The sequence below is a fragment of the Poecilia latipinna genome, unplaced genomic scaffold, assembly GCF_001443285.1.
Source record: "Poecilia latipinna isolate Pla-1442-1.1 unplaced genomic scaffold, P_latipinna-1.0 Scaffold1614, whole genome shotgun sequence".
Taxonomy (NCBI): Eukaryota; Metazoa; Chordata; class Actinopteri; order Cyprinodontiformes; family Poeciliidae; genus Poecilia; species Poecilia latipinna.
The window spans coordinates 69894-94478 of NW_015114230.1; the positions used below are offsets into that span (position 1 = coordinate 69894).

General features: G+C 38.8%; 2 protein-coding genes across 3 annotated transcripts; one reads left to right on the forward strand and one right to left on the reverse strand.

Annotated features, from left to right (window-relative positions):
• Positions 1-828: 828 nt before the first annotated feature.
• LOC106964006 (C-type lectin domain family 18 member C-like) lies at positions 829-14665 on the reverse strand. Its single transcript, XM_015059218.1, is given in 14 exon segments — positions 829-2220; positions 2608-2704; positions 2854-2983; positions 3080-3192; positions 5610-5702; positions 5805-5912; positions 6012-6067; positions 6433-6482; positions 6614-6648; positions 6651-6837; positions 12803-12894; positions 13177-13183; positions 13268-13478; positions 14604-14665. Coding segments are annotated over 14 exon segments (1446 nt in total). The 3' UTR covers positions 829-2015.
• A 1569-nt stretch (positions 14666-16234) lies between these two features.
• LOC106964011 (fibulin-7) lies at positions 16235-23830 on the forward strand. Of its 2 annotated transcripts, XM_015059228.1 has the most exons (8): positions 16235-16487; positions 19102-19261; positions 19352-19522; positions 20036-20161; positions 20788-20964; positions 21043-21180; positions 21609-21744; positions 22186-23830. In XM_015059228.1, the coding sequence occupies exons 1-8, from the start codon at positions 16419-16421 to the stop codon at positions 22547-22549; spliced, it is 1341 nt and encodes a 446-aa protein (XP_014914714.1). In that variant the 5' UTR covers positions 16235-16418; the 3' UTR covers positions 22550-23830. The 2 variants fall into 2 exon arrangements, with proteins under 2 accessions (XP_014914714.1, XP_014914713.1); XM_015059227.1 differs by lacking the exon at positions 16235-16487 and having other exon boundaries at positions 18322-19261.
• Positions 23831-24585: the final 755 nt, after the last annotated feature.

The window sequence follows — 24585 nt, forward strand, 5'->3', positions numbered from 1 at the left end:
ATGGCACGCTGAGCAGGTAATCCAACCATTTGCTACAAGTTTGTTGGAGCAAGAGTACAATCAAAAAGCAGGAAGACTAACCCATCAGGGGGGGCAGAGTAAATGAGAAGTTTTAGCAAAAAAGAGAAGAGGCCCATTTTGAAACTGCAAAAAGCAAATAAACAGCGACTTTTCTAATTAGTACGATAAGATAATCTTTTATCACTTAGTATTGAAGTAGAAATTCAAGTTGTCACAGCAAAAAAGTGGACTTTACAAAACAAGAGCAAATGCTTCATAAAACATTCAATTATGCACAGTATTTACACAATAGATCTAATCCACACTTATCCACTCACAATAAAACAGTAATTCATGCAGCAGCAGCAGTGAAGCCAACCGAAAGCATCCAGGTCACCTGGCTTCCTCCCACCGTGCAATCTGCTCTGGATCTGCAAAATGCACAAATACACACACGACCCATGAACGCATCGTACATGCAACACATCCACCATGCTGAGAAAGAGACTGAACAGAAATATGGAAGATGAGTGTGTGGAGTTGTCTGAGTCTGTGCCAGTTCCTCAGTTGTTCTTCAACTCCAGTAAAAAGATGCGAGAGAAGAAGCTGCTAATGAGACATGAAGCGTTAAATTCTTGTCATGCACATAATGGGGCAAAAAAAAGGATGCCAAGCACACACTTCCTCTGGAGGAACACTGTTCAGACTTTGCCTCAGGCATGATATCCACTTATCATTTTATAAGCAATTAACAAAGTAGAGCATTTTTTTCTAAATTGCTTCAGTTTTTTTTTTTGTTTTTAGTTAGAGAAAATAGCTGCTGAAATCTTTGACTGGGGAAGAATAAACTCTTGCGGTTAGCATAATTAATAAAAAAGTTCAACTAAAAGAGTAAGCCCTCTTGACAAAACGCAACCCTCAAGCAACGTTTTGACCACGATGTGCTAATTTTGTACCACAAAGAAGTGAGACATAGTTGGGTCCCCAAAAAGCCGTTTGTAAAAAGCTGGTGTCTTAGCAACACTGACTGCATTCAGAGCAGATTCAGCTTTAACGGATCGATACCAGATGACACACCAGAACTTAGCAAAGACAGCCGTAAATGGACAACACTAAACATCTGCCACCATCTCATTCTTCTCGATCAATGTAAGTGGTATGTGTGTCCAAACAGTGGGAGTCTTTGTGAAAACGACATGTATTGATCGCTTGGGGGGGTTCTTGATGGTAAGCACTGAGTGCGATTGATTTGAACTGAAAAGCAGGTTTAAATGTGTAGTCACTATCACACTGAGGATTTTGTTGTTTTTTCTTTTTTTTTTTTTTGGACACAGAAGATTAACATTTTACTCCTAACCCTCAGTGATTACCAGAGACACAAGGTACTGCATGGACACGGAGGAGCACAGCAGGCCAAGCGAATGACAGCTGAAATTTAAAAGGCCAGTCTGTGTTACGCCTGAAAGAAAAAGAGCCAACCAGCTAAAGTAAAACATGTTTTTAAGCTTCCGCTGAGGTTTTCCGGCTAGTAATAGTCATTTATGATTTGTAGCTTGGGAGTTGTAGATCTGACTATAAACTTGAATATCAAAGTAATCTTTTCATAATTTTTAAGAAGGGTATAAAATGTCCAGTCAATATCAGTTACATAAAAGATGTTGTAATTTCCTAGCACCAAATGTTGCCCTTTAGGCAAACGGCTCAGTTTCAGCCTGCTGGGTTTTGGCCTCAGTGCAGCTGATGCCACAAATGCAGAACAATGCTGAGTTTGGGGGAGAAATATGAGAGGACAATTCATTGTTCCGTTGAAGACCACCATGAATATGTGCCTGCGGTTTAAGTAGAAATGACTTAGTTTATAAACTCACTGTCCCTTTTTGCATTCAGAGCTAAAACTCAGTACTACTTTACTGATATTCCTCAACATTTTCTTTTGTCAATTCACAAAAAGAGCTGTAATTTCAGCAGAAAAAGCTTCACACTGATGGCGTAGCAAACAAATACAGATCCTGTGGTCAGCAGGTGTATTTTAAGACAAGAGGGCCTGACTGTGTATCACTGGTGGGCATTTGGAGAACCTTTACCTCCTTCCACACTTCTTTTGAGTGTCTGCCTGGAGGGGCCTTACCATGCTGGCAAATGTATCGGTTCCTGGTTTTGCAGCGCTGATCATTCCAGTTGAAAGTGCTCAGTGCCTGCAGTTCAACACAGTTTCCGAAACTGCACAGAAAATGAGAAGCTGTGAGTAACAGTAAACACAGGCCTCACCTGCAGCGCTACTTCCAAGAAAAGAAAGAGCTGTTTCAATGTTGAGCTACAAACATCTGCTCGTTTAAAAATAATTATCTTCATTAACAGGTAGCATTATTATCATTCAACTCTGCTACAAGAACAAAGCACATAAATGTGAACCTCTTATCAGTAAAGATGTCAGGAAATATGTCCTCAGTTCAGAAAAAGAAAAAAAAAAAATGCATCTATGCAGAAACACATTTTTTCACCTGCTGATGTGTTTCATTTGTTTATCTAAGTCCCAATGCCCTTAGCTGTCTGTGTTTATGATGCCCGCCACAGCAGCTTAACTCTGCTGTGAAATATGCTTCATACCCTTGGTTGTCAGGTTGCCCAAAGGCAAAGCTGCTGAATCGAAGGAGCTCTCCTGTGTCCCAGCGAAATGAGTCTCTTGGAGGCTTATATGTCAAACCTGTGAAGAAAAAATACTGAACCATTACCGCTTTATTCATGTGCTATCTAAACGGCCTAAAACAGAAAGTAAACAGATGCAAACTAGTCTGACCTGCTGTGTGGACTTATGTCAACGTTTATTTGATGTGCCGGTGTGAATGGCTGTACTTATCCAGAAGTTTCTCGTTTCAAAGTCGGTGTTGGTGACTTCATTGCTCGCCTCCAGCTCACTTAGATAAAACACTAGGATGTCCTGGACTTTCTGGCTGTGAATCTCAGCTAAAGTTCCAATAAGTCCCTGTTTGTTAAAAAAAAAAAAAAGAAATGCATTGATTCAAAGGTAGTGTAACTGTCTCCATTTATTTGCCCACAGGTCTCTGTGATGCTATTATACTCTGGCCTGGCAGCGAGTTTTGGCCCCATAGTAGCTGTCAGCCTCCGAAGACACCATGAAGCAAGTTCCATCTATCGTAAGATAACAGCTGTGAAAGGGGAACTGCACCTTTTCTGTTGACAAAGTACACAAAGAAAAAAATAATTATATGAACAGTCAGACATGGGTTTTAATCAAAATACAATCTTAAATATTTTTCCCATACTTGGAAGTATTTGTAAAAGCTGATGGTCATCCAAGCATCCAACCGAACCGGATAATGTTTGGTTTATTTCTTATCTGTATTAATGGACTTATCGAATAAGCCCATTTTATTCAAGAAAATGTCATACACAAGATGCCTCTAGAACAGTGTTTCTCAACCCTGGTCCTCACCGCCCCCCCGTCCTGCATGTTTTCGGTATTTCCCTTCTGCCACACACCTGAATTGTATCTCTGGGTGATTAACAGGCTTCTGCAGTATTTGATGGTCATGCAATCATTTGAATCAGCTGTTCTGGAAGAGAGGCACATCTAAAACATGCAGAGCAGGGGGGCGGTGAGGACCAGGGTTGAGAAAGACTGCTCTAGAATAAGCAAAACAAGATTGCAAGATTTAAGTGACATTAAAGAAACAAAATTAACTCATCAACAACGTTGTACCAAAAGAAGGAAACAAATAAACAGAGCTCTGTTGTATCATTATGCAACAATTAGATTTTTTTACCAGTTGTTTTTGTCCTCGCCGTGGAATAAATGCTCACATTGTGACTTTGCATAAGAATAGTAAACATCCTGCACTGGAGAGCAACATGTTTTGAAGTGATTTATGTTAATTTTTTTATGCTTATTTTTTTTGTGAGGTCCTGGATTTGGGGAGTCTTTCTGCATGTTCTCCCCCTGCATGAGCGGGTTCTCTGTGGCTCCTCCGGCTTCCCATACTCCAGAAGCATTCATGCCATGTTAACTGGTCTGATTGCATGGTTATTTGTTTGGATCATGTCTGTGTTGCCCTGTGATGGACCGGCAGTCTGTCCAGGATCTAACCTGCCTCTCAATCAAATCATTTCTGGAGACAGGAATAATCTAATTGATTCTTTCATTGGTATTATTCACTTATTGTTAGTGAGCCGACATCTTAAGACACATAATATCTCTCAATGCAAAATGGTTTCAAAATTCCAAATTAACAACAGAAAAAAATATGTGAGATAAAATAAAAAATAAAATTGCTGGAAAAAAAAACAAAAAATGATGTACACAAGGTACAGAAGACGACAGCTCTTGGGAGGAGCTGGAAATTTGAATCCAAGTTGAGACTCCAAACGAACAGCAGGATGTGGTTGAATGTGTTCAGAATCAGATATAAGGGAGTCCTGAGTCCTGCAGAGGACAGTAAGGGGATTTTATAGTTCCTGCTTTTTGTGCAAAATCTGTTTTAGAGGTGCTGCAGAAACAAGGCATCAACCCCTTTCAGAGACCTGACAGTCGCTCCATAAATTCTTTAAACTGCTGCAAAATCAAAAGCAGATCCTGCTGCACAACTTTCTGCCTCAAGCTATTAAAACTGACCTGTTCCTCAGATTATGTTCTTTACTTTATGGCCATTATTGTGTCTACACTTAAAAAAAGAGAATGGAGATTCAACTTTTAAACAATGTGTAATCAAATTAAGTTCATCCTGTCATGATCCGTGGTTTTCTGTGTGTTTTTGAGTTTTTCAATGTGTTCCTGTTTCCCTGTGAGTCTCTGTCCTGCCCTCCCCGTTGATTGCTCCCCAGGTGTGTCTCATTCCCTTAATTACCCCGTGTGTATTTATACCCACCTGTTGTCTGTGTTCCTCGTCGGGTCCTTGTCAATTGTCAAACGTTTGCAGTCTGCGTCTGTCTGTCCGTCTTCCCAGTTGTACTGGTTAAGTCCTGTGTCGACGTCAGTTCCAGTTGATTTAGTCTTCGTTGTCAGTTGCTACCGGTGCTTAGCTGCGTGCTAGTAGTTCCTGCTGTGCTGCCTGATTTGGACTATGAACTACATTCATCATTAAATTCATCTTCACCATAACCTGGGTTCTCTGCGTCATCTCCTCACCACTTCAACCCCACCTTATGACACATCCAAGTAAATATTTTTTAAGTTGTCATTAAATGTAAATAAAGTAAGTATGACAAACTTAATTTGATTACATGTAACTAATAATTTTTTCTTTAGTTGGAGATCCGTTCTCCATTTTCAGGGTATTTATTCTTTGCTCCCAGTCATTTCTGATGACCCCAGGTATACCCTCCCATTTTGTTGCATCATATTTATTGTATTGAAGGTATACAAATATCTTAACCTGTAATGTTAAGGCAGTTTTTGGTTTCTAAGCTGGCTTATTTTGACCTCAGTTTAACAAGTGAGAAATGTTTTATTTTGGGTTTTTTTTACCCCCAGCAGTTAGTTGTAAAATATAATATAGAGTACAGTACAGGCTGTTAGAGTTCTGTTGCAGCCTGCTGAGGTTAACATTCAAAGGAATTAAAAGAAAAAATAAAATAAGACAAGCTGGGCTCACCTGTGCACTCAGCACCACCGTAGCCAACATCACACACACAGGAGCATTCTTCTTCTTCGAAACGACCGTGAAAACACTGCATGCTGCATCTTACTGACAAACACACAAGGCACATGTACAGTAGATCAAACTGTTCAGCTTTCTGTTTATGAATTATATAACTAGACAAAATATATGCAGAATAACAAGCATTACCCTGACAGAAGCGTCCGGTGAATCCCAGGCCACACTTGCATTTGCAGGATGTAAGATTGAGGCGGCCATGTTGCCCGCAGCTCATTCTGCAGGGGTTCTTTGGAATTTCTGATTCAAAGAAATAAAAACAAGCAGGATGCTAATGCACACAAATCACTTCAGATGATCTCAGGAATAAAATACATTTTTAAGATTAAGTAGTCTTACCACACAGTCCGCCTACGTGGTCCCACAGTCGGAAACAGCCGGACATGGAAGAGGTGCTTATAGGGCGTCACCAGGTGACCATTCGTTTCCCAGTTACCCCTGCATCACCAGTAGCACACAGTATGCAGCAACCCACAGGGAGACACAGTGGCTGGATCGATTTCCTACAGCTACCTTTATTCTTTAACAGCATTATATAAATCCATTGAGGGGCAGGAAATAAAAAGATCCTGCACCTGTTCCTTTTCTAACAAATTATGTAGAATTGCATGTCAGTTGGCATGATTATTTGTCTAATTATTTTTTTTACGTTTTATTGCCTTTTCAAAATAAATGAATAAATATTGATGTAGAGAAAAAGGACAAGACTAACCCTGGGTAATACGCACAGGCATATATCTTCCAGAGGAGCCCATCTCACAGACACTGCTGGATGGCACAGCCCACATGACTTGAGGTAGCCCAAACCAGCTGCAAACAGCAATTGGATCAATCACTTCAAGTCTCTATTTTTGTTTTTTATAAAGATAAAACTACAAGTCTTGTGAATAACTACATTACTTCACAAAGCCCAAACACATATAAGGAGATTTCTATGCTACCTGTGTGTAGTGCCGACAGGTTGCATCCGCCCACTATAGTACAAAAAATATTTTCCCTCCTCAAACCAGGCATCAACGATGATGGAAAACGAGGCGGCACCGTCAGCGGAGAGATGCATGTTCCAGCCAATGTGACCGAAGCTCGGCGTGTGGAGAAGGGAAGCGTCTTGGTTGCACAACGCAGCCTGTTCCTTAGCAAGCACAGCAAGCTGCTCATCCCATTCCTGTAAGCACAGACAGCATTTGTTTGTATTGATGTCTTTTTATCCTGCAGACAAATATTCATCTTTAACACCTAGAGAACAGTAAATATAATGTTAATGGTGAGCAAGGTTTACAGGCAAAACTGGCAACAAGTCATTTCTAGAGGGTGATTTTGTATTTATGTGTTAGAGGCTATTAAATCTATTCTAGTTTAACATAGTGAAATTTCCAAGTTTAGGTTTAATGCATTGGGTCCAGCTCCTGTTCATTTTCACTAACTAATTATTTCTGGTATCTTGTAGCAGAGACATAGAAAGGATCCACGGGATCAGTGGAGGCTCACAGTGGAGACAAAACCATAAGACTTAAAGCCAAGAAATTGCTGATTTATACATTATCAACTACTAAGTAGAAATACTAGATGCATACATAGAAAACAATGTATTACTAATCTTTCAAATATAAAATCCTGTAACCGTTTGGAAATGGAATGAATGCCAAATATGTTGCCTGCACACTCAGGTTGCACTGGTACTTTTTTCTAGTGCAAAAGTAATAAAATAATTTTATTAGAATACCTTCAACAAAATTTCACACTGAAAAAGTGTAGAATACCTTTAATGTGTTTATAAATCTGGATAAAACACCATGTTTAAAATAAATAATCTTTCCATTTAATTTCTTACCTATTGCAAAGACATATGGTACCCATAACAACTCCTACAAAATAAATGTAACTGAAGTACTTTTTGTTATTTTACTATTTTTTACTACTACTATAAAGTGTGTATGATCTTTTCATTATGGGCACATGGCTTCCTGTTCCCCTGTGGTATAAATAGAAATATGATTTGATTTAAGTCCTCCTTTCAAAACTGGAAGGACAAGTTCTTCAACTAGGGTAGATTTTTTATTTTTTTTTATCAATCTTCAGTACTTCAATTTTTTTCTCATTTGATTACCCTGGCACTTCATATTGGGCACAATCTGTCGTTTGATTAGTTTCAATCAATTTAGCTCTACTCTAATCTCATTGGTTATTATGACAAAAATAAAAGTGTGTCCAAAATGTTTTTAATTCAGCCGTGGTGGTGAAACGTATACTCTAATCATGACGCCATGTTAATGTAACCTAATTCATCAGTTTTAGAGTCAAACTGTCAATTGCAGGCGCTTTTCTATTTCCATCCTTGTCTTATTATCGAACCCGTGTGCAGCCCTTATGATCTTTGAAGCTTATAATGAAGCAATAAAAGGTCTTTATTTGTTTGAAAAACAAATAAGGAAGCTAATGCCTCATCCAAGCTAGGAGAGCATTGTCAACAGGATTGTCAACAAAATGTATGCATAATTTCAGCGTCTCTTTGGAAAAAGGAGGAAACAAGTTGTTATACAGAAATGCTTTATGAGGAACAAATATAACAAATAGAGAGCAGAAACATGAGATCAAAGGCCTTTACACATCCTGCAAGAACAGTTTCTTCTCCCAGGGCTGCAAGAACTAAACTTTGTTCTGTTCTTTCCATATACAAATTCTGCTGTGGGAACGACATGTGAGGACTTTCCAAGACTTCTGCACTTGAGTTCATGAGAAGCATAAAATGTCCTGGCCAGAAAGATCTGTTCTTGTTCTTGCCACCTCAAATAAAATTACAAGTTTCTCTGTTCTTGCAGAGTATGTTTTTGCACTGACAAAAAAAAAGAAAAAAAAAACTATGAGAGATGTGACTACTGCTCATGTCAGAAATGAAAAGAGTTGGTTCTGAGTGTCTGTCCCTCCTTTACCATTATGTACTGGCACCTGCTTTCTGCACATATAAGCCGGACAGACAGATGATTTAAGATGCAGCAACTTATTTCACCTCAAACCTTTTCAAGTTCTGCATACAGACAATTTGGCTCGTTGGCAAAGTAAATGAATCTCAAGGAGCACGTCAAATCTAATCTAAAACAACAATTTATAAAATCCTTTCAATTATTTCATGTTCCAGACATAAAAACAAGTGACTGCTTAGTTTCCAGAGGCATAAAAGGTGTGAAATGTAACACCCCTCCAGGTTCATCTCCCATCTATGTCAGTGCTTCACAAATTCATTTTGTTTTCAGGAGATAATTTTTATTTTGTTTTCACCTTGGTTATTACTCTTTGTAACTTAGTTGTTTCTTCTTTTTTTTTAAGTTTGGGTATTATAACTACTTAAATGATTGTAAATAATAGACCCTGGAGCTCCATCACATGCTTTTACGGAAGCAAAGGACATGAAATGTGAATTTTCTAGACCTCTGGTGAGACTAAAAGAAAATGTTCTGCAGCTATGCATGAAACCTTCCACTTAAATGGATTATTTTGACAGATGTGCTGGGTGAAGACATGCACACCACATCTAGGTGCATGGAGGATAAAATGACCTTTGTTTCAAAGATATTTCATAATCCTCCATGAGACTATGAGACACAATAAAAAGAGACTAAGCTATTTGAGTTCTACAGTCAGATTGGATGTGTTAACTTTCTGATTAAATTTAGCTTTTATTGTATTTATGATTAAGAAGAAAGGTTAGAATGTCCGCATTTTTGTAGCTAGTTTCCCGCTTTCCGGCCATATCTCCCGTCACTGCTGGAACACTAGGCTAATCTAAAGCCTCTAATTTTGTTGAAAGGAAGAACTTGTGGTTTTAAAAAAAAAAAAAAAAAGAAGAAAAAGAAGGGAGGGCTGAGCTGCCTCTCATCCGGGCCGATTCACCCTCGGCAGCGAAACGCTCCAGTGAACGCTAAAGGTCATGGCCTGAAAATGCCAACAGAACCACATCATCCACAAAAGGCAAAGATGAGGCCCTGAGGCTTCCAGACCAAACACTCTCCTTCCCACAGCCACACTCTGAGATCCCGTCTATGAACACCTCAAACAGAATCAGAGATGAGACTCAGCCCTGCTACATTTAAGGCAATAGTTCTCAACCAGGAAATCTGACCTGCTCTGACTCAAACTCAAACTCAGGAGCTCAAGTGTCCTGGTGTCTTGTTCGACGTTGGATCACAGTCCCTCCAGGATGTTGCAGTTACCGTACTCATTTTGTGGCACCTTTTTTAAAATGTTGCATCAAAGCTGCACAGCTATATTTTTGTTAAATTGCACATAACCTTCCCTTTCCTTGTCTTTTCCTCATCATGTTGTAATCCCTCCTTACCTGAGAAGACCCTACATCGTCGTCATGCTGCTGACCTCTGGTCTAATGTCTCCTCCCTGACTCTTTGCCCTTTCTATTGTGACAATAAAGATTTATTTAAAATATGTGGAAAGCAACAAAGTGGACTGAGTTTAATCCTGGCACTCACTAAGTAGTATAGTAGTATCATGCAATAGTTTTAAGCCACCTGTTTTTTTGTTTTTTTGTTTTTTTTTTTCATTATTTGCTTACTGCATTATATCATAATCTTTTAAAGTAGTTTTTATCAGTAATTCTTCAGGCTTTAAGATCTTTAAAAGTTGTTTTTTTTTTTTTTTTTATTATGTGAGTTTTTGATAACCAAGTTGGGCAAAATATCCAGCTAATTTTTAAGTTGATTGAGCTTGATTCTTTGGGGGAAAGAAATGAAGTTAATCAAAAATACTGATTAATTCCTTTTAGATGAATAGATCAGAGTAAATCTTCCTTTCAATAGGAAAATAAATTGTACGTAAACAAAGAAAGTCCAAAGGAAAATTTTGAGACTCCTGCAAAAAAATCTGGAGAAATAAAACCAGACATTCAGAGATTCAAAGGAAGTTTGGGCTCCTTAACAAACATGGAATATTTTAAGTCTTTAGTCTGTGGCCTCACTAAGTTTTAGGCCTCTTTGAAGCTCACACTGTCAAAATAAAGGCAGGGCTTTCAGAAATGGTAAGATAAGTGTGATAATAAAAAAAAATACAAACAGAGGTCAAAGGCTTTATGGAAATCATAATGGCTTAACTTTCATTTCTTTCTCTACAGGTGTTGATATGACCCCCTAATACTTCTGGCTTGAAAAAACTTAGAACCTGGAGAGAAGGCACAATGATGAAAAAAAGAGGGAAATTCAGTCATTCTTGAAGTGTTGGTGTTTTATCTCATTCAAAAAAAAAAAAAAAAAAAGCCTTAAAGCCTGTATAATAATCACTACATTATAATCTCCACACAATGCCTTCTGGTTCATTCTTATGTGCAAGAGGCGAAATCGTTTTCAGATTTTCACAAACACAGCCAAAGCCCTGAACCTTTTAACGTTTATCAGCAAAGCTCTTTAATTTGCCTCTTCAGCTCAGCAAAGCTTCCTCTGAGGGTTTTTACGGGGGAAATTACCTGTAATACCAGAGCTGAAAATGTAGGCTGATTATCCACATCCTCTCTTCCTCATTACAGCCTTATCAGTTGAGAGCAGTTCTCTGAGACTGGAGAGCAGTCGAAGAAAGGGGCTCTCTCTGTACGGGTGGCTCTGAGGATGTAATCAACGATGAAGTGACAGTACGCCCTCGCACAAATCTTATATTAGGCCCAGGAGGTATTAAGTCTCTCATCAGCTTCAAAATCCATCATTATCAGCTGCTAATAATCATACACATAGGACAATGGCGCAGATTAGCATTTCAGGGGACGCAAATTTCAGCTAATATAAAACACGCTGAACATTAGAATAATGAAAGTGAGTGTCATTATTCGAAAACAACCTAAACTTATTACTTTTTTTTTTCTTTTTGACCTAAATGTTTCAAACGGAGGCAGGGGAAAGATTCATTGGTGTAATTTTGCAGAATTACCCTTACAAGAGTCTTTGCACAGCTAATTGATTTTGGCTTCATTCAAACTGTCAACTGTTATCAATCAGCCCGCAGCGCGACAGAGCAAATGTGGCACTAACGGTACTGTTTTACATTCCTGAGACTATCAACACATTCCTCTCAGAAGAAATGATCTTCAGTGAAACAACACGCTCTGACGCAGTCAGCGGAGTGAAGCTAAAATGTGAAAATTTATCTTTATGAAGATAGTTGCAACACTGCCGGTCTCATTGTGGGAATAGCAAGCCGCTCAGATCTGCCCACACACATCAGCAGCAATGTTTTCTATTCTGACATCTGTTTCATCAGCACAGCTGACAGCACCCTCATCATCATTACCGTGTTACTCTGCTGCGAAGAAAAAGGAGCCGCAAGCACTGGGGGAGCGTTTCATGTGCCCAGCAGCTGGAGCTGCAGCACCCCCTTGTGGTGGCTGGAGGATCAAACAGCTTCACTCTATAAATTTTGAACAACCAGTGAAGAGAACATGATTTGATGAGCAGCGGTGCAAATAAAAGTGTTGTTATTAGTAGCGCTATTATTATGCTGAGAGAAAAAAGAAACTGTTTTGTTTTGGACTGTTTTGGATAGTGAATCTTAATCCAGCGTTCAAACAGAATCAAATCTTAATTCTGCAGCACAGCTTGGGGCTTCAGGATGTTAGAAAAGCTCCAGCACAAAATTTCAAGCTTTGATTGTTTGACAGCTGATCTATCTATCTTATTTATTAATTTAGCTATTTATTTTTGGATTTCCATAGTTTTGGAGAAGATTGTGGCTCAATAATTAACAAGGAGAATCAAATAGAAATTTGGTTTTCATTCTTATTATTCAGTTAAAAATACAAAATGCTACTTTAATGAACAGAACAAATCCTTACCTGGTTAAAGAAGTTAGAGCGGTATTAATTTATTTATTTTCAAAAAGTAATTGATATTTAGCCAGGACATTCTCATACAACAATTATCAACAATAACACTTCAAAGATAAACGAGTTGCTCAAATTATCCGGCTAACCATAAACAAAATATTGTCAAAAATCACAAGAAATTATATGAAGATTGTCATGGAAAATTATGGGAATTTTACAAAATAAATATTTTTAACAAAAGAATAATGTTAAATCTCACATTTAGTTGACAACTAGCGTACCACTCAAGAGAAGACTGACTTTAGGTGCTACTAACCATCTTTTGCATGTTAGCCGCAGAGGGCATGACCCGGCTCCTCAGCCTATTGTGCTGGGCAACAACCTGAGAAAACCCCTTCACCCCGAGTCCTGAAAGAAAAAAAAACTAATTCTGATTTACTATTGTTTACTCTTCTACTGCTGTTGCTGCAGCAATAAAATGCAAATGGCTCGTCTAAGTGTGTGGCTGGAGGATAGCTTTTGACAAGTCTGTCTCTCAAAGTTCACTAGACTCAACAAATCATGCAACTCCATTTATCTGTATAGAGGATTCGATTTAGAGCATTTAGCACTGTCAGATGTTATAGTAACTATCACGTCTTTAAATATGCTTTAAATCTTGATTCCAACATGTTAAATGCAAAATGTTACCCAATTTCTATATGCCCACACATAGATACACGTAGAAAGCTTTGCACTCTGAGTTGGAGTGTCACTGCTCTGACATTGAAAGCGTGTTTACCATCGGTGTCAGAAAGCCGCACATCTGGTGTCTCCGCCCAGAGCCCGCCTGGTCCAGCTCAACGTTGCCAGCAGAAACAAATTGAGGAGCAGATGCAAGCTTCTGGGAGTTACTTCGGAGCCCATGATGAACTCCCACCAAATCCTTGGCTGTGGCAGCACTTGTCTGGCTCTCAGTTATCCTGCCTCCCTGCTCCTCTCCTCCTCCTCGTCTGCAGCCAGTCACATGTCCTCACACTGGCTGGAGCAATGCACTTTTCAAAGTTTTCATGGGACTACATTCAGTTGATAAAATTGTTCAATTTACAGTTTCTAACCTTTTAAATGTTGCTGCTTTGTAAAAACCAAACAGCAAATCTTAGAGAATGAATAAATAAACACTTTTCAATAAAACGTGTAAGCTGCTTAACTCCATAAATTAAGTGTGTTTGAAAACAAAATATTTTGCTCTGACTTGATTGTTTTATGTAAGTATTTGTTTCTTATCCATATTTTAGGTTTTGATGACGTGAAGCACATTTTCAATTCTGACTGATTTGTTAAATAAAATGCAGATAAAAAAATTGAATTTGTCCTCTAATAAATCAATAATCTAATAATGTTATGCTAGCCTTCTTTAAAATAATCTTATCTATGTTTTATAATTCCAAAAGGATGACAGCAATTAAATTTAAGCAAACTAGAACAGCACATTCAATATTTTTTAACAAAAATATAAAATATATAGGAAATAATTGTATTTCTAAATTAATTAACTTAAATAACTTAGGTTAACAAATTTAAATGGCTTGAGGTCGAGTTACTCATCAAAGGTTTAGTATATTATTGTGATTAATCTTAGATCTTCTTTGATAGACTGATGTTTGCCTGCAACACAAATCCCTGGAACTGAACTTTTATTTTGAAAGTGCAGGTAACAGAGATTGTTTTTAGATTCAGTGCTTCAGCATCGGAGCGTATTATATATAGGAGATAACTTAAAATGAAATCAAATGAAGTCGAATTGGGGTAAGTTCTCTCCACACACCCTTTTCTCCACATCTCCTATTGTAAAAGACATTAATCACGATCTAAGCTTTGTGCTCTGATCTAATCGCGATCTAAGCTTTGTGCTCTGATCTAATCGCGATCTAAGCGTTGTGCTCTGATTCACAGTCTGAGGACGGCTGCAGAGCGGCACCACAGGCTCGTGTCTCTCTCTGTGGGCTGCTTGCTTTGAGGATCCGGTTTCCATCGTTGTCATGTTCTCCTTCATCTCTTTCAGTTTGGTTTCAGCAAGGATCTGTCATACAACAGTCGGTTCAAATCCCCATCTCGGGTCAGTGAGAAAAGCCCACCTGCTGAGACGATTTCTCAGGTCAATCCAGCAACCAAAGGAGTTATTAATGGTTGATCCCATAACTGGTATTCAAAGTCACAGCAGTACAACATTAAACTCATGCTAAAAGAGTACAGAGGTTCTGTCTTCATACTTTTTTGTAGTTATTTGACTGATTTCAATTCTCAAAGACATTTTGTCGCTTCAATTTAATTTCATGTCTGCGTGCACAAACACATTCCTTTTTACTGTTTCATATTTGACATTAGCTTCAAAACATACAGACCATCAGGATAAGTATTTTTTTTAAAACAACCATTCTTTCTTGCCACATCTTTCTCAGGAGGAAGGATTGCTGCAAAGAAAACAACTCAATGCAATGTTCTTTAGTAGATAACGTTTACCAGCTGGATTATAAACTGAATTTGCATTGTGCTACACAAGGATTGAAAAATACTTTATTTCATTTAGCTTAAATATGACTGGCAAATAGCTTCATTTGCTTATATATTTGTGTATAACTGGGCCTGGATTTGATCTGTTTGTCAGAGAAAGTGCCTTGATTTTACATTTACTCTAAATTAGTGCTGACTAATTTGATCGTTTGTACCTTGCGACAGACAGGAGAACTGTTACTGTTTTCCCCACACATATTACTATTTTAAAATTTAACCAAATAAAGAAGTCAATTGATGGAAAGATGTGCCAACAATTGCTGAAGGTCTCATTTTAAATCCTGTTAAATATTATGATAATAATTATTATTTGGGTGTTTTGATGTAAAATAGGGGGGGGGGGGTGTATATTGGAACTGTTGTGGTGTAAAACAGAGGTGTACATTAAAGTTTTACTTTGGCATGTACTGTCATCAAAGTATCGTCACATTTTGCTGATAGTTCCATTGTTATTTCAGCAGGACAAAGATGGAGTTCCTTCTGCATGACTTCAAAAATAAAACATTAACGCCTGACTGGACAGAACTGGTTCCTACTGAAAATGTATGACACATCATGGACAGGAAAAATCGAACGACTACCCCGAGGTCTTCTGGGCAGCTAAATCTCTCTCTATATGTATATATATGCAAAAAGATATGCCCTGCTTATTAACAGTGGAAGAACAGCTGGCGCTGTAGAAAACCTGGGACAACATGCAGCTTATCATAAATATTTAAAAAAGAAATCCTGAAGTTGACGTCTTCAGCCTGGGGTCTTCTCTGCATTTTAAGGGTTGGATCAACAGTCAGTAACAATGACTTTGAAATGCAAAAATGTATCCAAAGATGATAAACACACATTTGATCATTACAAACAAAGAATGCAAAAATAAACTTGTCTGATTTTTCTTTTGTTTGCCGTATATTTTTCACTTTCTTCTTCCCACTGTTTCTCCTTTCCTTTCAGCTGGGATCTGCTACAACCTTCAACAGACTCATGTAGGTAAAAGCATCATCTTCCTTAAGAGTTCATAAAAATGATGCAGAAATGGTTTAAACCGGTGAATGCAGAGGGCAGGGGTGCATGTACAGTATGCACACATGCTCCTGCAGAGGGCACAGCTTCGGGTTCACATACATTTAAGCTGCTTGCATAGAGAGGAAGTGCTCTCCAAGTTAAGCGAAGGGATAATAACATGGTCACATTTTTCCTCCAAAACTCTTTCCCCTGATTGGTTGCTGTAAAGTAAACCCAGCATTCCACACCATTTAGCTACGGCAGCTTTTCCACTCAGGACCATTTCCTCACCTGATGTTCCTGCTCCCTCTCAGGGGAGCTCAGTTCAAGTTCACTCTGCTGATAGCTTCCAACACACCAAAGGACCGCGTACTGGAAACATGTTTGCATCAGCTGTGAATCTCATTGCTTTGGTATATGTGTGCTCTCTCCATCCTGCGTTTGGACAGGTAAGAATCTCTACAGAAAAAAAATGTTTCCGACTAATCTGCAGATTGTGTCGAAGTTGAAGTTCAGTTTAAATAGTTTCAGTCTCTCATAATAACATTTGCTATTAAGGGTTAACTTCTCACAAATTCCTTTATGCTCTGAGGTACTCATGAGTATGATCATGAAAGTCCTCGCTGTACTAAAGAGAGAAAAGCTTCTTTTCCCTCTGCTTTGCACGCAAGCTTCAGGAACAACATGCCACAGTCCGCCAGGGCTGAAATCACGACCGTATCTGTGCTGTGCTTCACTGCAAGGCTGCAAAACATTTCCAGGAAGCTCAGTGTGTCTGTGAATGACTCTCTTCACTTCATTACATCTATAACTGTACCTTCGTGTGCAGTATTTGTTTGTGTTCTCCTGAGATGTGGTCAGCATGAGCAGGTTTATAAATAGATGTAAGAACATGAGTATAATCATTTGGGTCCTTGAAGCAGTATACTGTATGTACCCATATGCTGCTTATTTTGATTTGATTTGTTTAGATTTTTACTGTAATTCCGTGCCGACCGTGGAAACATTAGTGAATTAACAGGAAGCCATGTAAAATCCTGTCAGGCGCGAGCAGAAAGAGGCCTTTGAGAGCAACGCTGTGAACACCAGCCTCCATCTCCGCCAGATGACTGAAGTCTTTCCAAACCTCCGTTGAGTCTGTTTTTTAACAAATATTTGCGTTTCTTGCATAACCTCTGCCGGACGAAAACACTAATTGGTTGTGCAAAGACATGCAGGAGAGGCTGGGCAAGTGGGGGAACGGTAGAGATGAATGAATGAGTGTAATGAAGGGAAACGTGTAACCTAAAAACAAGAATCTAGCCCTCCTTTCCCTCTACATCCACTACCATGTAGTGATTTAACAGAGGGAAGGCAGCAAGAGTCCAGACTGAACCCAATTGGTGTGGTTTTAAATCTGCTTTTCAATGAAAGTAGCATACATGCAACTCTGGAAAAAAATTAAGAGACCACTGCCCTGAGCCCCATTGAAAACCTCCTAGTTTTTCCAACAAATACTGATTTCTGAACTATTCCTGAGTTAAAACATTAGCATCGTTGTTTCTAAATGAATGTGAACTTGTTTTCTTTGTATTATTTGAGATCTGAAAGCTCTGCATTGTTTTCGTTACTTTCTGCTAATACTAAATTTTTGCTTGTAATTTCAGAGGCATGTTGTCAGTAGTTCATAGAATAAAAGAACAATGTGCATTTTACTCAAACATATACCTATAAAAAGTAAAATCTGAGAAACTGATCATTTTAAGTGGTCTCTTAATTTTTTCCAGTGTTGCATATGTATGTAATTTTATGACTTTTACACGAACATTTAATCTAAAACCAAAATTCATGTTGCACATAGGGTCTGTGACTAAACATCAGCTTTCTAAAGAGGAAACTTCTGCTTGTACCTCAAGCGACGACTCTTGAAGTATATACTTTTGAAAGTATTTATATCTTTGAATTTTACCAACATCTTTGTCCCATTACAGCCACAATCTTTGGAGCATTTTGTTGGGATTTTGTTCATAAAAGTAGTGCACAACAAGTGAAGATACTTTTCAAATTCTGACATGCATTTGTATTTACACCACCAATCCTTCTTCCCCAGCCTGTCCATGAGGGGTTTTGTTAATCCCAAAATAAAATATTTATGATTTGATGTAAACTCTTTCATTGTAAGGAATAAATAAGTTTTATTCCAGGGTCACCCTATGTTTAGTTCCACTTATATTCTCACCAGCACTAAAAGTAATCCCACAGCATGATGCTACAACTACTATGTTTAGCACCTTGCGTGTTGACCAAAAGGTTTTGGTCTCTTCTGATCAGAGCACCTTCTTCCAGTGTTTGCTTGTGGAAAAAGTTGCAAATAAAACCTAGAATTTGTTTCATTCAACAAAATTCTGAACTCTATTTTCTAATTCGGCGATTTCTCGAAGCTTGTTGTGGTGAAAGGAACATTTCCGTCCACTTTGCCTTTTTGCACTGTTTTGTGTTGAACTGTTACATAAAACCATATTGAAATGCTTTGAAGTTTGCAACAGTCAAAATGCAAAAAAATAGTGGCTATGAATGTTTTTCCAAAGTACTGTATGATCCACACATGGTCATCTAAATAGCACAAATCTTCATTTTATGCATATGTTTGTGGCCATACGCTGAAGCTCTTTGCCATCTGGAAGATAAAATGTTTATGGCTTTAAGTTGATTTATATGTAAGATTTGTTATTTAATAGATCTAGAAAAAGTTATCTTGCTGGCTCATCGGTCAGTGACAGCAGTGGCTTGCGGTCTCTCACTTCAGAAGATCTTTCTCTGTAGCTAAATATTTATTTTCAACAGACCCCAGAAGGACTAATTGCTGCAATGGAATATAAATAAATTAAGGAAACCAGCGTTTCCTTTGAAGAACATTTCAGAAGAACTTTCTGTAATTTTAAACATTTGTAGTGCAAGCTTTTGAAGAGTTTAGATCACAACATGCAACCAATAGATCCTGAGGTATTAGGGTATATTGCAATCTTACTGAAAATTTGCAACACTGCCGTTCTGAACTTTGCTTACTGCTCCGCTTTGTGCCAGGACTGTCCAAATAGGCAGGAAATCCAAGGTATGCTGAAGCAGGTGCAGAAGCTTTTGTCGGCCCATGAAGCCTCCTGTTTGCAAAGTCTGCGCAACCTGAGGAAGAAAATAAATTTACTGCAGAGCGGTACAGGGAAGCAGACAGCAAAATCTACAAACAGTAAGCTTGAAATGTAGATAGATGAATTTGAGCAAAAGTGAATTTTAATCTTACGTTGCCGTTTTTGTTTAATGTCTGTATTTTTGCAAGGTACTTGTCCGAAACTCGATGCACCCATTAATGGGAGGAAACTTGGCAAATCCCATGGTGTCGGCCATGAGGTCCACTTTCTGTGTGACCCCGGGTATGAGATTGTGGGATCAGAAAGCAGAGTTTGTCAAGAAAGCCTCACCTGGACTGGCCAGCAGCCGACATGTCGAGGTTTGAGTCGAGTCCTGTGCCCTCCAAGCCGAGACATTTCTTTCCTTTCTTCCTCTTTTCTCTCAAACAATCACTTTACTCTCTCATCACTTTTCCTATCTGGCTTTCATTTTGACACTGTTTCAGCAGAAATGCTACGGTTTTCCACATAAAGGTGCATTTTGAATGCGCTCTGTGATCACATTTCTTTTTTCCATATGTTGGTTGTTGTCCAGAGAAAGTCTGACATGGGATATTCCATTCCAGCCTCTTTGTCCCTCCTGACAGCTTCCTGACTTTGAGATAACAGCTCACAGGCTTTTTGATCAAACATGTATTTTCTTTCAAATTGGCAACTCCAAACATTAGTCTTCTTTTGCCCTATTATTTTCTCATATTTCTATCTCATGCATCCATATGTCGCGATGTCCTGGTGGCTCGAGGATCAGGGTTATCAAGTTGCACATGTCACGTGAGCTGCAGCGTTCAAAAGTACCAGCGGTGCGTAACCTCGTCTCTGTCTTCCTCCCTCAGACTCCAATGAGTGCGCATCGTCTCCCTGCCTGAACGGTGGGACGTGCGTGGATGAGGTGAACCAGTTTTCTTGTGTCTGTGCCAAAGGCTGGGCTGGAGAGACCTGTCAAAGCCCTGTGCCGACATGTGAGTTTAAAGCACAACATGCCCGCGCTGCGCATGTGTGGGATTGGTACTTTTCGTTTGCCAGTTCACCTTGATAACAAGGTAGTAAAACATTAAGATTTTGCTCTTGAAATGAATAAATTAATATGCAGCACATGTAAATGCAGTTTAAATGTGACTAATTAAATTGTCTACATCAAAATCTGTCCAAAAGACACAAGTTTCTTCAAATGTTTCAGTTTTACAACCAACACAGACGTCTTTCATTTGCGACAAATCTCCAACAGTATGATTGGTAAACACTATTTCTCTCATACTTAAAGACCTCTTGGGTCACTGAAACCAAAAATGCTATTTTTCTGCACACACCTGAGAGGTGAGCCAAGCAGAGGCATCTCCAGCACTCCCACTTCAAATGTGCAACGTCTATACACTTCTGAGCATGAAAGGAAAAAAAGAGGAATCAAAACAGTGTTCCGGGAATTGATCGAAATACTTTGTCGTTGGGAGCTCTGACTGATCTGTCTGTCCCATTGTGTCAGACTGAAAAAATGGAGTTGACACAGAGCACCGTTAAAGAAAAACTGCATCAAACTGAAAGCCTTTTCTGCGTCTGACCACCACTTCTCATCCCTCCTCTCCTTCAGTCTTCATCACCACAACAAATACTTCTGCTGGCTCCACTCTGGCGGCTTCCACCTTACCAGCTGCCACAACTGGGGCGTACGTTCGTCCGTCACGCTGCACTATAGTGCAGGGGACCACCCACTGCACCTGTGAGCCAGGATACACCATCTCTGGCAGAGACAGCTACAGCTGCACAGGTACGCTCCATAGTTAGTCAAACTCTAACTACAAATGCCTGTTTGGGATGTCTGATGTGTGTTCATTGTGCATTGCAGATATAGATGAATGTGAGCTCTTCCATAATGGACCAGCAGGAAAACTGTGTTTGCATAAGTGTGTTAACACCCCTGGAGGCTATCGCTGCTCCTGTCCTGCTGGGTATAATGTGACTCGTGACGGACGCAGCTGTAAAGGTGAAGAGACGCTTAGGGAGTTTGGAGACCAGCTTACTACGTCCGTGTCATAGAAAATGAAGTTGAAACATCTAAAAATGTGCTTTAAAGATACAGGACAAGCAAACTGAGGCAAAAAAAAAAAAAAAACACAAAAAAGTGACAGTGTTATGAAAGAAGTGGGTGCAGCCTGGATGTAAAAGGAAACAAGGAAAAGGAAAATAACACGCTATTAAAGATTTTATGTTTTTAAACTGTGCCAGTACCTGAAGACTACCTCCTGTATTTAAGCTAACCCTTTTAGACTGAGAGTCAAGAATATGTGTTTTTATGATTATAAACTAAAAAAGATACATGTGGTTTTATTAGCATCTTTTCTTCTCAGTTCGAACAGCATTAAAGTGTTCACTTTAATCACTGAAACTCCTGGCCCTTTTTCTTTCTCACAGATATTGATGAGTGCGCTACCAGGCAGAACAACTGCACAAACGACCAGATGTGTGTTAACACATACGGTGGCTTCCAGTGTGTTCGGGTGGACTGCCCCAAAATCCCTCATGCAACATATGTCAAAACATCACCCATGTGAGAAAAACCTTGAACACTGTCTCTAAAAATCAAGTAAAAGTCGGTCTATTTCTATTTAGTTTCAACACAAAATAAGGAAAATAAAAAATTCAGCGCATGTAGTCCTGATAGACAAATAAAGGGTCTGATCCCAGGAACCAAAGCTCCTGTTGTCTTTAATGCACTTTGGGGAGACATAGCTCAGACACTTTAAATTAGCGTTAAACTGTGTTAATAATGCATATATTCACAAACACTTAAATTATTAAAAAATTGATTTAAATATTTTACTATAACACTTTTATTGTCATAAGCATTTCTTCTCTGAAGACGATGCTCAGTCTAATGTGATGCAACGATGGATGAATGACAGCCTAAGTTAACTCTGACAGCAATGAAAGGAAAATACGATATTTAACGTAGAAAACAAACTTTAAATTCTCCCTTGTTCTCTTCCAGGCGTTGTGAACGTAACCCCTGCCCTTTGGACAACAAAGCCTGCTCTCAGACCCCAACCTCCTTTTCCTACCATTACCTCGCTGTTGTGTCCAACCTGTCCGCCCCGCGCGTCATGTTCAGGGTCTCGGCCCTGCGTCAATTGGGCGACACGCTTCGCTTCACCTTACTCGGGGGGCGGCAAGCACGCCGCCACTTCACAGTCCAGCGCTCAGACCGTCAGACGGGTCAGCTGATGCTGGTGAGCCCCGTCCAGGGCCCCACCACTCTGGAGGCGGAGGTGGAGATGAGCGAGCTGGAGAGACGGGTCCAGCTGGGAAGGTACATCACCAAAATCACCATGTTTGTTTCCCAGTATGAATTCTAAAAAAAAAAAAAAAAAAAAAGTGAAATTAATATTTCACGAAGATTGAGAAAATTGTAAGTTATACAGAAAACCAGCATAAACAAGACATAATTAAACTGCCAGTCCTGAATAAAACTGCCAAGCATGCTGTGACGATATGGGTGATGAATACATGATGAGTGAACATTGCATAACTATTATTTTGCTGCTTTTTATTCTGGTTTGAAGACTTGTGTGGTAGAACTTCATATTTATGCCTCGGTGCAATTATTAAATGTCACGTAAACAATTTAAAGTCTGGCCTTTCATTTGTAAAACTTCTTCAAAAAAAGAAAAACATGTTTGTTGAAATCTGTAAATACACTGAAAATAAAGTGAAACATGCTGCAAAAACCAAGGAATGCGTTGGAAGATCTGATAAATGTGAGCTGTGGTTGTTAAAAACCATGAAGTCTGACAGGACAGAGCAAACACTGTTTAGAGCAGGGGCAGCTGAAATTAAGCTGCTGAAAAGGGCTTCTGTGATTAAAGTGCAAGTATAAATTTAACTTTAGAAAAGGCAAAACAAGTAAATGTTCCACGGACCCCAAATGCACCATCTGTGTGATTGTTTCCCTGTCTTTTTTAATGGAAGATAAAGTACCTTCCAAAAGTATTCATAAAGCTTTAACATGGTCACATAACAGCCACAAACTTTAATTTATGATGTTAGTTATTAAATCTGACAGGGAAGCTGCATAATGCAGTGGCAAAGTGTTGCATGAACACAGTGCAGAATCTGATGTGGCCTGAAACCATTTTTCGAAGAAGCTGTCATGATCTAAAGGTGTTTTGGTTTTCATTTGTGTTTATGTGTTGATGATGATTTCCTTAGTGCTATGCTCATTCAGTTTTGCCATATTAAAGTTAATTTCTTTGTGGGCACCAGAATGATGCTGCTGTATAAGGTCATTCTTTTGTACTTTCTTAGTTTAGCTAGGTGTTCTGTTCTTTGTACGTTGGATTTTGTTCTCCTATAATAAGACTTTTATTCTTTACCTCCTCGATTTGCAGTTTCTTTGAGTTTAACTCTCTTGTGTTTATTAGTCTGTCCCTCAGTTTACCTGCATGCATGCTGCCCCAGCTGGTCCTCATCGTCTCTGATTCTCTGGTTTTGTGTTATTCTCCTTAGTATATGAGCTCACTGGTTCTCACTGTTCATGTATGGATTGTTCTGTTCATTATGCATTGCCTTGACCTGCTCTCCCAGTGTTATTTTCTGTAAGTTTTCATTATTTTATTAAAGCATCCTGTTTTGTCACAGTGTCTCTGCATTTGAGTACTTTATAAACAGAAGCATGACAGAAGCAGCAGCCAGAGGTCAGCGGAGATCCACAGCTCAGGTGGAAGAATATTGAGAAGACAAATAATAATGGACTCCACTGTGGCATAGAAGAACACCATGTCCTGGTTGCAGTTTTCAAGCACAGGACAGCAAAAAATTAAGGTTCTCTCTTTGGATAAATCAAACTAAGCTATTTTGCCAAAAGCCAGAAATTATATTTGTGTTATTATCACAGGTATCATAAGTAATATGAGTTTATTGTCCAATAAAGTGTTAGTTACCATCCATATACCCAAAAAAAAATCCCACTCATCTACATCTCACATTTTCTATATTTTACTTCTGCATTGTTTCTTTCCTGATTCAATAATTTCTACACAAACTAAGACTGCCTCCCACAACCATCTATTTTTATTCCTTCAGCTCCAAACCTGTTCTCTGAAATGGACAGCAATAAATGTATAATAATGAGTGATTACAGAAATTAATATCCCGATCTGAACACTGTCATCAGAAAACATTACACTTACCTTGGCTTACCATTGGTAGTGATATTTGGTTTGTTAGTTGGCTTATTATGCAACACTGCCCCCTAATGTTCAGAGCTTAGACGTGACGACGTGCCTGTAATGACTAAATCTAACTCAGTTCTCTTCAAATATTCCAAACAGATGTATATTTTTTTTTCTTACTATGATGAGAAATAAATCATGTTATTATGGTTCAAGGAACT

Bases quoted from the DNA above. Each gene is read 5' to 3' on its own strand.
- LOC106964011 (XM_015059227.1), top strand. From the start codon at position 19,000: ATGCAACCAATAGATCCTGAGGTATTAGGGTATATTGCAATCTTACTG. The intron at 19,262-19,351 runs GTAAGCTTGAAA...TATTTTTGCAAG, and splicing joins GACAGCAAAATCTACAAACA to GTACTTGTCCGAAACTCGAT. The intron at 20,162-20,787 runs GTGAGTTTAAAG...CCTCTCCTTCAG, and splicing joins TCAAAGCCCTGTGCCGACAT to TCTTCATCACCACAACAAAT.